This window comes from Phaethon lepturus, unplaced genomic scaffold (assembly GCF_000687285.1).
Source record: "Phaethon lepturus isolate BGI_N335 unplaced genomic scaffold, ASM68728v1 scaffold1945, whole genome shotgun sequence".
NCBI lineage: Eukaryota > Metazoa > Chordata > Aves > Phaethontiformes > Phaethontidae > Phaethon > Phaethon lepturus.
In genome coordinates, this window is record NW_010538197.1 from 74,757 (window position 1) to 88,126 (window position 13,370).

Here is a 13,370-nt window from a genome sequence, read left to right on the forward strand (position 1 = left end):
TCTTTCCCTCTCTCTTTGCCTGTGCTGCTGGGATGCTGCTCTGACTCTGTCCTGTCTCATGGAAGGAGTGGATGCGTAGGGAGCGGGAGGCAGCCACACAGCAACTTGAGGAGGAGGCAGAGGTGAGGAGCATGGTGGGAGGGTTGGAGAGCCACAGAAAAGGGCCGCAACTGGACTTAAAGGCTGGAGAAATCTCTGAAAGTGCTCTGTTCCTTGTAACTTCTGTTCTGCACTCCTCCCCCCCCCCCCAAAGACTTCTGGGTATAAGAGAGGGTATCAGAAATGAAGAAATCTGTAATGCGATTGAGGAAGGAATGGTGAAAAACAATGGCTAGAATTAGAAAGGTAGACAAATGCAAATGGGGAGCGAAATCAAATGAAATTATACAATGAGTTAAGGTTGAGAAAAGATACTGTAGAGGAATTGTAGATTGAGAGTCTCACATGTCTCCACATCCAGACTGGAAGCCTTTCTGGATGCTATTTGGAGAAAACTGGTATGTATGTCACATTCTACTCTGTCCCTGTAAGGGAGTGGACATGTGCACATGGGGGCGGGAGGAATGGTGGGGATCTGTGCACCTGTGGGTGACCAAGGGCCCAGAGCAACATGTTCTCTGCAGTATTTCTGAAGCTCTGCCTCTGTCATGGGTCCCCATGGCTGTGTCTGGAACGATTTCAGGTTCATTTCCAGGCAATGGGGACTTTCTGCAGAGCTTGGAGATAAAGCCTTTGTTATTAATTGGGGTGGTTTCCTTATAATGTCTCTTTCTAGTTGATCTAGTTGACTTCTGGCCTGATCTTTTCCTGGTGTTTGTGTTTTTTTGCTCTCCCCCTTGCCCCTCTCCAGAATATCACCAGTGAACCTTTGAGACTGGACTATCGGACCCTGGCTGCTTTGCCCAGCAGTGGCTTACAAAGAGTCAATCGCACTGTAAGTGAGGGGCTATTGAGATGTGGGTCCCTGCATGGGGAAAGCTGTAGTCATTCTGTTATCTGCCCTCTCCTTGTGCCCTGGTGTGAGAGATGACAGTACTCTCTGCAGAGGAAAACTGGGAAGCAGAGCTGTGGTAGACTTTGACACTGCCTGAAACAGCAGGTAGCCACAAAAGAAAGATTAGAATAAGAAAATGAGGAGAGCAGAGAGCTAGGTCGCTTTCCATTTTGGAAAGGGAAGTGGCCTGTGTAATTGCCAAGACACAAAAAGAAGCTTCTCAAACAAGGCAGAAAGAACAGCCCAGCAGGAGAGGATACATGTGAATGGGACAGTGCAGGGGATTTATCATGGAAAGAAGCAACTACTGAAAGGCTGCAGAGGGCGGGGGAGATTCTGCCTGATACAGAAGATTACAATATTGTGTGCACAGCTTAGTTGTATGTATAGATGGGATGCTGTGTAGAAAGCAGGGGGGATGCAGGATGCTGATGCCAAAAGTATTAAAAGAAAGTCAAGATCCATCTAGGACTGCAAAAGGCAAAGTGGCACTGATTGCATATCATGACTTAGCCCTGATACTCCTGTCCCTGTGACCTGCTTTTCAGTCCCTGATATGTAGTGGCAGATCAGCCAAGAGAAAATCCATATTTCACAAACTTCACAAAGTCATCTGTCTCTCCTGTGTTGTTTAAAATCTCACCTCACCTCTCCGTCTTTGCTTCCTTTGGTCATGTTTTATCTTCCCTGCATCATACCTATTCCACTGGATTTCTGCATGCGCCTTCACACACATCCTCAGTCATCACCTCCATTCCTTTCCTCCTATTGCAGCAAGACCACCCTTTGCTGTCATCATCATCAGATTCTGCATTCCCGTGCCATTGTTTCAGAATCATCTTTTTTACCTTTACTGTCTCCGTCTCATTCCATCCAGATAGATCTCCTCTCCTATTCATCTATCCTCTCATTGACTTCAGGCCCTCTTGCTTTTCTGCTTTCACACTTATTAGAGCCCTGCTTTGTCTCCAGCTTTGTCTCATTTTGTTCCTCCCCATACTCCCCAGCTTTGGGGTTTCCTCTCCTGGCTGTTCACGCAGAAAAGTATTATCAGGAAAAGGTTTAATGTATTGTAGCATCTCTTAGTGTAACTTAGCTGGAAACAAGGGGAGAGCAAGCCCCACACAAGCAGCTGCCTCTTTGCTAGACAGCCCTCCTGTTTTCCAGAGCAGCATTTGAGAGCTTGTGCCTTAGCAGTCCATGTCAGCCCGGGAATGCCTGGCACTGGAATGTGGGGCTGAACACGCTGGAATGCCGGGGTGTATGGGCAGCATCTATAAATGTCCCATTTCAGGGGAAGGGCAAATTTGTTCCCATGTTTATCTTTTTCCAGCTGTCATTTGCCCAGCCCTGTCTTTGGTGTGTTTGAAAACATATGTCTGCCTAGATCCATGAGTACCGGGAAATATGGGCTTCAAGGACAGCAAGGTTCTGGTGTTCCTTTAGGAGCTGCACCTAGCCTATTTGGTGACTACCTGGAAGACTAGGACATGGATCAGTATGGCCAGCAGAAAAGCACACAGTTCAGTTAATAGGTTGTCTATCTCCAGACAGTCTGACTGGATTAAGATGACTAATGCTATTGCCCAGTTTCCATAGTATTTTTCTCCCTGTCTCTAGGCCAACTTTCTCACCATGTACGTTCTCTAAACAATGTCTACATATCTTTTGTTACCGTATAGCTCCCTGCAAAGGAGTTGCAGGATCTGCTGTTCTTCACACTGTTAAACAGGAGTAGGTGCAGACCTCTGTTGTGACTGCTGTAGGTTGCAGGTGGAATTTGTCATGAGGATTCCCCAAGATTTGCCCCTAAAGAAGGGTACAGATGGTTGTCTATCTTAGATGAATATGTATTGCTGTGTATTTGTCCTTTTGTGAGCAATATTTAACAAAGTCTTACTGAGATACAAGCCTGTTCTGTTTGTATACTTTTAAAACCCCAACTGAAACAGTCCAGTTCAAAACTGCATGAAAATGCTTGTCTCAGTGATGCCCTCCAGCTGTGCCACCTTCTCAGTAACTTGATGTCTGTAGAGTACCCAGTGCACTGCAATGTCTGAATACTGCCATCACAGTAATAAAAGAGCTATTATAGTCTCTGTCTTCGGCATAATACAGGCTTGAAAACCATACCCATGAATGACTGCATCTAGCTGCAGCAAAACTTTTAAAATCTAGTTTTGCTTTCTGGACTAGAAGAAATGGAGACGACTTTACATCTCTCAGTAGTGTGTCACCATGGTTAGTTAACAATCTGTACTTTTTAGTCTGAATCTATTTCTTTTCAATATCTAGCCATTGATTCTTTCTCTGTGCTTGTTCATTAGATTTAAAATCAGATTTGTTTCAGTGTCTAGGGCAAAGTGATGGATCAGAACTGCAAATGCATTTCTTCTGTATTTGCCTTGGAGGATGCAGGGTGAAACATGATTGTCCTGTCTGCTAGCCTGGGGACTGAACAGAGGCAAGGCTGGGAAAAGCACATTGCATTGCCAAAATCTTTGCTTACCCAAAATAGAAATTGTTGCTTGTGTGATAAAAATAGCCCACTGTGAAGTTGAGGGGGCGAGGCATCCTGCACTGGAATACACTGCTGCAGCAGAAGCGCTGGAGATTAAAGCAAGGGGTAGATGAAGCTCAGTTCCAGTCATGTCCATGAACAAAACAGGGATTGAGGCTCCCCATGGACTATCAGACTTCATGCAGCCTTGGTGAGATGGCCATCTCCACAGTGCCCTAAAAGTGTTGTTTACTTTTTCCCTTTGTGCACAGAAAAGTAGGCCTTGGTGGTGGGATTCACCTGGAACTCGGTTTGGTCAGTGTTTGTGCTCTTCTGCTTGGCAAGGGAAAGCAGCAGTGGTATTGGAGGGGCATGGCTGTAGGACCAACAAACCCACTTTGTGGTGGTAGATTGCTGGCAGCGTTTTCATTGCAGCATCCTCAATGAACAAATAATGTTCCTGAAAGTACTTTTTGTCCAGCATAACTTCATGTGCACTAGAGCTCTTGCTAGTGTAGTTTATGGCACTCTGGGAAAAGAAAGTTAGAATTTGAGGGGGTTTTGTTTGAGTATTTTTGGTGTGGTTTTCTTACATTGGAAAGTCACATAGCTACAATAGCAAAATTTTTAAGGGTAGAACAGGCTTCACTGTTTGAAGAAATATGATATGACCCAGGGCTCTGCCAACCACTGCTTTAGTTTGGGTTGGTGTTGAGGGGTTAGGGAAGGGCCTCAGAAATTCCTGAGCCTCTCAGCTGCCATTGTAGTCACCAGCCCGCCCAGTCCCTGAGAGCTATTTTTGTGAATGCTGCCATGACACAGGAATTGGAGAATATGCTCTGAGCAGAAGAGGTCTTTCTGCTCCCTGGCAGGCACTTGGATAGAAGGAGATTTGATCATTGTTCTCTGATTATCTCTGCTTCCCTGAAGAAGGCTTTGGCTGGGGTAACAAACTCTCTTTTATAGTATTGAAAGAGGAAAGGTCAGTGTTTCATCTTGGATGGGTACAGCTGAGCCTAGGCAGAACTGGACCTCTGTTTCAGTCCTGCCATCATTAAGAGCGCTCAAAGGGATCTGTGCTCTGTTAGCTGTTATTTAGGTCTCTGTTACTTGTTGATGTGTATTTTGGTGAAGTGGGGCCATAAAAACATGTTTGCCCATGCAGGCATGATGGAAACGCATGGGGTAGACAATATGGTGCTAACTGTGTGGAAATGCATTGGAGTGAGGTGAGGGGTGTTATTCTGCGTGGCAGTGCTGGGAACTGCTTGAAAGTATGCTGGGGTGAGACAGTTGATGTTTGGCCATGTGATGGTGGAGCTGAATTAAGGATGTGCTGCAGTGAGATGGGAGAGGATGCGTGCTCATGCAGGTTTTTGCAATCAATTTTGCTAGAGAGCAGCAGTGTTACTGGTGAGCTGCTGAAGTGCAGGCTGGAATGTGTATGAGAGCTGGAAAAGTGCAGGGAGTGTGCTTGTGCCTGTCAACTACTTGGTGTATGTATTGCATGCTGACAGCAAGGTCCTCTCTTGGAAGTTGCATTCGGGATCACAAGACTGGTGGTAGAGTGGAAGAGAGGGAAGGGATGGTCATGTGGGCATTAGCACTGGAATTCTTCTCTCCCCTGTCCTTCAGCATCAGCAGCTGCTCTGTATTTTCTCCCTCCTCTCCTTTACTCTGTTCTCCTTATTTCTTTCCGATCCTTTTGTTTTTCTCTCAGCTTGTTCAGTATAATAAGGCCAGCTCCAGAATGGAGGGCGACTGCGCTATGCTGTCTCTGCCAGTGGCACAGGACAGCCGAGATTCATACTCAGAAACAGCTGCAGGCCCGATCATCGGATGCGTGGCTGGCCTTCCTCAGAACCCTGCATCACCTGGCAAGTGCACGAGTGGGGCAGAAAAACCCCAGCTAGACAAGCAGGATCCCACGGGTTGCCCCTTGTCCCAGGACCAGATGACAAAGACGCCAGAGCAAGAGTGTATGATTGACTCTCAGCCGATCCTCTTCAGTGAGAACCCCTTTGTGGTGGCTAACCGCAAGGGGAAAGCGGCAGGCAAGGCTTGCCTGGGGGGCCCACCCCTGGGCTATGGCAGGGGGGGAGTGCTGAAGACCAACCTTTACTCCAAGGCAAGCAGTCCCACGGCATGCTGTGTGTGGCATGCAATCACGCAGTTAAGGCCACCTGCGTTCTACTAAACCCCTGTGCATGCACTGGACCCCAGATGCCAGGCAGCACGAGACCTGTGCAGGGGCTGGTCCCGTCTAACACGTGTTTCTCCAGCATTGCGTGCAGAGGCTGTCTGTTGCTGATGGTCAGTGAGTTATCTTCCAGCCACTAATGTACCTCAGTTATTGCCAAGTGTGCATGCTGCTGAGCCTCTCTTTGAGGGGAGGCAGTGATGTCAGGTCACTTCCCCAGTGCTGCTCTGGGTGGGCAAGAACCAGGCTATGCGCAGCAGTGTTCTCTGCCTGCTGTGGTTGTGAGTGGGGAGTTGGCAGGGCTTGTAGAAGAATGGTGGTGGTGTCACACTTACGTATCTGGGCCTGAGCAACAGCCCTTTTTAGACTTCTGAAAACTAAGAGGCAGTGCAGCTGACATAGCTAATCTCCAGCCCAGGAGCATGCTGTTCCTTGAAATGACACATTTCAGTATATCTAGACTTGAGATTTCAAGGCAGAACTTTTCTTTCTGCTCTGGGAAATATGTTTGGCTTTAACTTTCTCACTGTTGCACAGGAAACCTGTGGGAGAGCAAGGACTAAACCCAGAGATACTATCTTCCAGATTAGCACCACACCACTCTTCCCTTCTTACTTTCTCAGCCTTTCGGAAGTCCTGAAAAGAGAAGCAGAACAGCCTCAAAAAAACACACCCCCCCTGCCCCAGAAGAAAAAACAAACAAAGCAACACCCGGCTGTAGTTCTCTTAGATGCTTTTAGCCTAGTTCCTTGGTGAGAATTTGTTTTTCATAAATGTGTAGGCAGATGAACATAGAGCAAGGCATGTAGGTGAATCTCTGTAACCTCTCAGTATATTAAAAGTCAAAGGCTGTGGTTTGGACATTATAGACATCCAGCTTTAGAGTTCAAAAGATCAAAAAAGCAGCAGTCACAAAGCACTGACCCTTTCTGAAGGTAAACTTTATGCTATCATCAGCCTGAAGGTGAGTGTCACAGTTGGCTGGAGCTAATGTCATTCCATGTTGCTGTCAAAAGGGATCAGTTCCTCCCGTCTGCATGTTCTCCTCCTGTGTGCTGACACCAGAACTGGAGCAGTTGTGTGTCAGCTGGGTTAGGGAGCTGAAGTCCCTGAAAATCAGTGTTTTTTCGTAGCTCCTTCCTTGGGGATTGGTAAGCTGGATGTGCTGGCGCACAGGAAGACTTGACTAGTAGTAGCCAGAAGCTGGGTGAGCAAGAACACTCTTTGCTGTGCAGGCATGGAAGTAGATTAGTTGATACTGCCACATTCACTGTCATTACAGTGCTAAAAAGGATCAGGTGTTTTCTGTGCCCCAATATAAACTGCAGATCAAGTCTCTTGGCTTTGGTCAGTAGAAATACCATTGCCCAAGGCTGACTTGAATCAAATTAACATGATTCACTAGTGCATGGGTATGGTATTAATGATTGCAGAATCCTAGATTTGCTTAAACTGTTCTTTAAATACCAAATGACCTGTTTCCATCTTTAGGCATCTAAAATACTTTTAGAATCGTGCTCCTTAATCCTGCGGAGGGCCTGCAGGTAATTAGTGGGACTTTGCTCTCTCCTTGTCGTTGTTGGGACTGGCTGTAGGCTGGCTTAGCCTGAGCATTGGTGATCATAGGTTCCTCTGAAAAGGATGAGCGCCCTGTCCTTCCTATGCTCTGGGCTACTTGTAAAGGTCTTACCAGTAGGCCAACAGGAATGGATGTGGCTGGAGATGAATCCTGTCTCCTTGCAGTTGGGAGTGGCTTTTTTGGCTCGATATCTATACAACTGGAGGTTTGCCTAGACTGTGGCCCAGTCTGTTGAGGGATAAAGAGAAGTTAGGGTGAGATGTCTTACAAGGCAGAAGGCTTTAACCTGATTCAGTTGGCCTTGCAGGGCATTTGGCTATGATTTCAGTTCCAGTATTTAATGTCATTCCCTTGCTGTTTCTAGCACTTTTTGCAAGTTTCTGCCAGGTGAAAGCTGCTGTTGGGCCCAAAGCTAACTCTGCTGTCTTGCGGTGAGGTGGCCTATAGTTGGCCTTGGGCTGGATGTCAGTGGTCTCCCTTGTCTCATGGTCTCTCTGCTAAGGGAGAGGCATGGAAATTGGTGCTCTATAATAACTATCTAGCTTTGTCTTCTCTCTTTCAGGCCCCTGCTGTCGAGTCTGGGACAGGAAATTCCAGGCGTGAAACTCCCTATTCTCCTAGTAATCAGCAGGTGAGACTGCCCCCAGGACAGGCAATACAGGGAAAGGGAGGGAGGCATGCTTCCAGGGCAAGATGGCACCTGGGCAGAAGGGCAGAGGAAGCCGAGTGTGATTTCCATCCTTGCGAGTGATACCTTTGGGGTGGAGGGGTATCCATCACAGGACACAACTAGAGAACTAGGGGAAGAGCTCTGCTCTTTCAAAATATCTCAGAGACCTAAGAGTGTAATTAGCTACTCAGGGGTAACTTAATTCACAGGGTAATGAGCAGGAGGGTACCTAGAGTGACAAAAAAAGTAGTTGCCTGTCTTTTTTGAGAATGGCCTCACCAATGCCTTATACAGAGACTATTTAATTCTGGCAATTGGTATGTCAAAAGAAATTTAGAAGTCAAGATCTGGAGAATCATCTCAGGTCTGTAAACCAGTCAGTCTCCCAGAGAGATCCCTGGCAACCCACATCAGCTGTTGGGAAGAAAATTGAAGGATCCTGCAGTAGACTATTATAGGTTAGAGGTCAGCTTTCACTCTGAAATGGGAAGTTTCTTTATTTCGTATAACTTTTGATTTTTTCTTCTGTAAGCGTTATCTATTCTCACTCGCCATTCTTATTTCTCATATCAACTCTGATCTTTTCTTTTAAATCTTGCTAAGTCTGATTTCACTTTTTATCCTGTGGCAGTAGATTTCACAAGTTAGTTGAGCCTTTTGAAGTTAAATACTCTTAAATGGATTTTTTAAATTTTCCCTTTGCAGTCATTATATGTCATTGTTTTTTATATTAGGGGGCTGGAATGAACTGAAAATTGTACTTCGTACTCTATCCTTAGTCATTTTGGGCCAGTTGTGTTCCTTTTGGAATGCAGCTGTTCTCCAACTGTTTGGTCTCACTAGCTCTGGCACTTACCTGGTCTTTAGTAGAGTCATTTCAGTTCTCTAAGCTGGACAAAAGCTGTCTGCTTTTTTGCTAGGTTTGTTCAGCTTAGCGAGATGAATTGCGTCATCTTGGGGTGAGGTGACAATTAGCACTGAGTCAGGAGAAGGGTCAGGACCATGTGACTCATAGCCGCAAACAGAACCGTGGAGCTGTAGTGAGCAACAGTTTAGTCCATCTTCTATTGTTTCTGTGGCCTATGTTGCATCTCCCTCAGTTCTTAGATCCTTTGAAATTGAGTGACCATGAGGGACACAATAAGATTAGAAGAAGATACTATTCATTGTAGTAATATTATTCCAATGCTTTCTGTTCCAGCTGCATATGTTTACTTATTTGCTTTTCTGACAGCAGTTGCATGCTGGTTGGAGGTTTATTTTGGGCTGTTTGTCTGTAAGTTTTCCTTTTACCACAAGTGCAAATTTTGAGATTGGGTCCTTTCTATCTAGAAGGAATGGGGTGGGGATGATACTCTTCATTCTACAATAGAAAGAGATCTAGATATTAATTTGCTCTGTCTTTAAAGATCCCCAGCTCTCAGTTGAAAAATAAGCCCAAATCTTAAAGGGTGGCCATGTAGCTGCTCACAGAATGATTTAGGAGGGAAGGTCTGGTCTAAGACCACACTTGGAGCCAGTGCAATTAGATCAGGTTACTCAAGGCCATGCCCAGTTAAATTTTGAATACCTCTAGAGATGGAAAGTCTGTGTATTTCTAGATGCCAGCTCCAATATTTGACTACTCTCAATTGTGATTTTTTTTTTTTTTTTTTTTTTTTTAAAAAAAACTCGTATTTGGATGGAATGTCCCTTGGGACAATAATGTCCCTTGGATTTGATGATCTTAAAGGTCTTTTCCAACCTTAATGATTTTGAGATTCTGTGTGATTGTTCCAATTTGTCATAGACAACTTCCATAGTACCCCTGATGTTTTTGTTTATCAGTGTTTTGGCACCGGAGGCTCAATGCCAATGTCCTTGCCATTAGCAACCCTCTGACTATAATGCCATCTGCTCTTCTAACTTAAAATCATAGAACCATTAAGGTTGGAAAGGACCTCTAAGATCATCAAGTCCAACCGTCAACCCAACACCACCATGCCCACTAAATCATGTCCCAAAGTGCCATGTCTACACGTTTTTTGAACACCTCCAGTGATGATGACTCTACCACTTCCCTGGGCAGCCTGTTCCAGTGCTTGACCACTGTCACTAAAGAAATTTTTCCTAATATCCAATCTATCCAATCTGGCACAACTTGAGGCCATTTCCTCTCGTCCCATTGCTAGTTACTTGGGAGAAGAGACCAACATCCACCTCACTACAGCCTCCTTTTGGGAAGTTGTAGAGAGTGATGAAGTATCCCTTCAGCCTCCTTTTCTCCAGACTGAACAAGCCCAGTTCCCTCAGCCGCTCCTCGTAAGACTTGTGCTCCAGACCCCTCACCAGCTTCATTGCCCTTCTCTGGACACGCTCCAGCACCTCAACGTCCTTCTTGTAGTGAGGGGCCCAAAACTGAACACAGAATTCGAGGTGCGGCCTCACCAGTGCCGAGTACAGGGGCACAATCACTGCCCTAGTCCTGCTGGCCACACTATTTCTGATACAAGCCAGGGTGGTGTTGGTCATCTTGGCCACCTGGGCACACTGCTGGCTCATGTTCAGCCAGCTGTCTTGGGATGGGCTTGCTCAATGATAAATTGTTTGTCTTTAGAATCTAATGGTTTGTCATTATCCAATTTCTGTGGCAACAGTGACCGCTTTGTCTTCTCATATCAGTTACTGCTCTGACAGGGGAAACTTTCCAGGTGAAACTGTTCACTCTCTCCTCCATGGGCTCTGAGAAGAATAAACAAGGTCTCACTAATGCATTCTGTGGAGTTAAGAGCACCCCAGGAGCATTTTTGCAGATGCAGGCATTTGCCTATCCAATTTTAAGTTGAATGTCTTAAATTCCCTGTTACATAGCACTTGGTGTTATATGTAGTCTATTCTACCACTTCAGGTTTTTTGTATCATGAACTCTCTGTAGCTTGAGCAACATACTGAATAATCTATACAGATTTTTTTTTTCTTGTTTTTCTCTTTTCTCTCTTTATTCAGAGATGCATATGCCATGAGAGATTCTATTAATTTCTTAAAGCATTTATAGCCAATGTCATGACTTTGTCCTTTAGGTCTTCAGCAGGTTTGATTACTGCTTTCATTTCTGAGCTCAAGTCTGTGGGTCATTTTGATAGCCTTTTTTCCTTATTTGTCTATGGCTGTTGTGAATTAGTGACTCCAGCAGTGGTTCTTGAAGATGCTGCGCTGTTAGTCTTGCTAGTTGCATTCTCAGCCCTACATTCTGTACATAAGCTTTCTGTCACTTTTACATCATTTAATACTTTTTGGATCAGAGCCTTCCACAGCAGTCGTCTGCATGTCAGGTACGGCATCTGGTGGATTTAGTTCTCTCTGGACAGTGAATGTTATACAAAATGGAACAGGTCCAGCAGATAATAATGAAGGACACAGGTCAGTCACTAGCCTTGTGGCTTGTACAATTTCTGGGGATTCAGGAGGCTTGACCTTCCAGTTGTTGCTCCAGAGTAGAAGTTCCAAGGAACTGCATCTCTAATTCTCTGCTGCCGTCTATTTTCAATGTGAATTCTTTGGTTTTGACATGATGTAGTCCAGACAGAATTTATAGGCTTATTTCAGAGCTCTCAGAGAATTACTGAAGGAAGTTGAATCCTTTGTCCTGAGGCTGGCGTCACGATGGTCTTGCCTGGCCTTGAGTTCTGGAAGCTTCTGGTGGGGGAGGAAGCAGGTTGGAGGAGGAAGGAGGTATTTGTGGTGGGTCTGTCTGTGCATGCCAAGGAGGGCAGAGGGGATGTCTCTGTGGCAGGCAGCAAGGAGCTGTGTGGGAGCACTGACAGCTCTGGGTGACTGCAATCTCTGTGCTGGGAAAGGTGCTCGTCTCGGCCTCTCACGCGGAAAACACGGTCTCTTCATTTTCTCTCCCATTCTCTCCCCTGATGATCCTCCCTGGCGTTGCCCCTCTCCAGATGCCTGCAGCCCCTCGGCCTGCTCACCTCTCAGGCAGGGAGACCCGCTTTGTAAGTGCCTGTTGGTGTGCAGTGTGCGCTGCTGCTCCGTGCTGCTCTCACCCGGCACCGCTGCTCTTCGCCCTTCCTCCGGCTCCGCGTTCCCCAACCTCTTGGTCTTGGCGTGCACCGAGGGCTTGCTGCGGAGGGCAGCGGCCGGGATGGCAGGCCGAGGCACAAGAGGCTGTTCCCTGCTAGCCACTGCTGAGATGGCATCTGTGAACGCTTCCTGGCAGAGAAGCTGTGGTGCTGATGGCTTTGCTCAAGCTCAGTAGCAAGTGCAGAGGGCAGGGGATGTAAACAAGGGCCAGGGCCAGCTGAGCTGGAGCGGAGATGGGGAGGGTGGGGGTCAGTGCCCAGAGGTGTGCGAGAGAGTTGTGAGTGCCTCCTCACGTAGCAGAGGAACTGGGAGAAGCTCTTGCGGGTGGGCTCTGGACTGCTGCCCGCATGAAGAAGGTATGGAGGGGGTTAGTATGGGACTTCGTGGCTTTTCCTTGAACAGGGGAGAGGTGGGGGTTGGGAGTTTTCTGTTTCTTTTTGTACAGAGCCAGGTAAGCTAAAGGCTTCCGGTATGGACTCCAAATTTACACCTGTATTTCTGTTTTTAGGCTTCCATTAACTTCATTACATCGCAGGATGACAGTAAATCAGTAAGTACATCTGGCATGAGACTTTATTGTAGTGTCCCTATGCATTCTCCAGCACACAGAGCTTGCCTCTTCCTTCTGTGTGTGCTCAATTCCAGCTGTGCAAGTCTTACTGTTGGCTCTTACTCTGTCTTCTTCAGTCCTGCACTATACCTCAGGTTTGTACAAATGCACCGTCTTAAATATTGTCAATGTGAAAACTTGATGCAAGTGTTTTTGCAGCTTTTATTCCTATTTACCCTTGCAGCCTTCAGTCATGTAGTTTTTGCTGGCTTGCTCAAGTCCTGCCTCTACTCTCTTTAGTATTAGATGTTTTGTTCACTTCCACACTGCATCCAACAGTGATGACATTTAGGTTAAATCTCAGACTCTTGTCTCTGCTCTTACGCCTGCATTTCTAATTGGATCCTGTCTGGGTCTTAGTTAATTTTCATCCCCAGCTTTTGCCAATACCCATTCCTGGCTGATGTTTTCCTACTGCATCTTGATGCTTACATTTTCCAAGTTTTGACATACTCATGCCATACTACTGCTACTTGTATGGCAGATTCTTCCTTGTGTCCTGGCCTTCTCTGTAACCTGTTGGTCCTGTCGTGACCCTGACTTGTCTGAATCTCTTTGCCTGTCCAAAATACTTGCACCAGAGGCAGTTTGGTGTTTGCTTCAGTAGCTCTCCCTCCCGGTCTGGTAGCTGGAGTCAGCAGCACAGATGAGGACTTGAGCTCAGGTGCATGAATTTGTCTTATTCACTTGCATGGCAGAGACATCTTGCTGCCCTAACTGCTCATTTCTCTTCTCTCTCTCCCTCC

At 46.3% G+C, this 13,370-nt stretch overlaps 1 protein-coding gene across 1 annotated transcript in view; it reads left to right on the plus strand.

Annotated features, from left to right (window-relative positions):
• The window catches only part of SCRIB (scribbled planar cell polarity protein), a gene marked incomplete at both ends in the record, with an annotated part of 66,018 nt that extends 53,454 nt beyond the window's left edge, over positions 1-12,564 (plus strand). Inside the window, 4 exons of the mRNA XM_010286699.1 lie at positions 851-934; positions 5,215-5,622; positions 7,836-7,904; positions 12,523-12,564. Coding sequence (XP_010285001.1) covers positions 851-934; positions 5,215-5,622; positions 7,836-7,904; positions 12,523-12,564 — 603 coding nt within the window. The remainder of the gene's footprint in view (positions 1-850; positions 935-5,214; positions 5,623-7,835; positions 7,905-12,522) is intronic.
• Between the last annotated feature and the right edge of the window lie 806 nt (positions 12,565-13,370).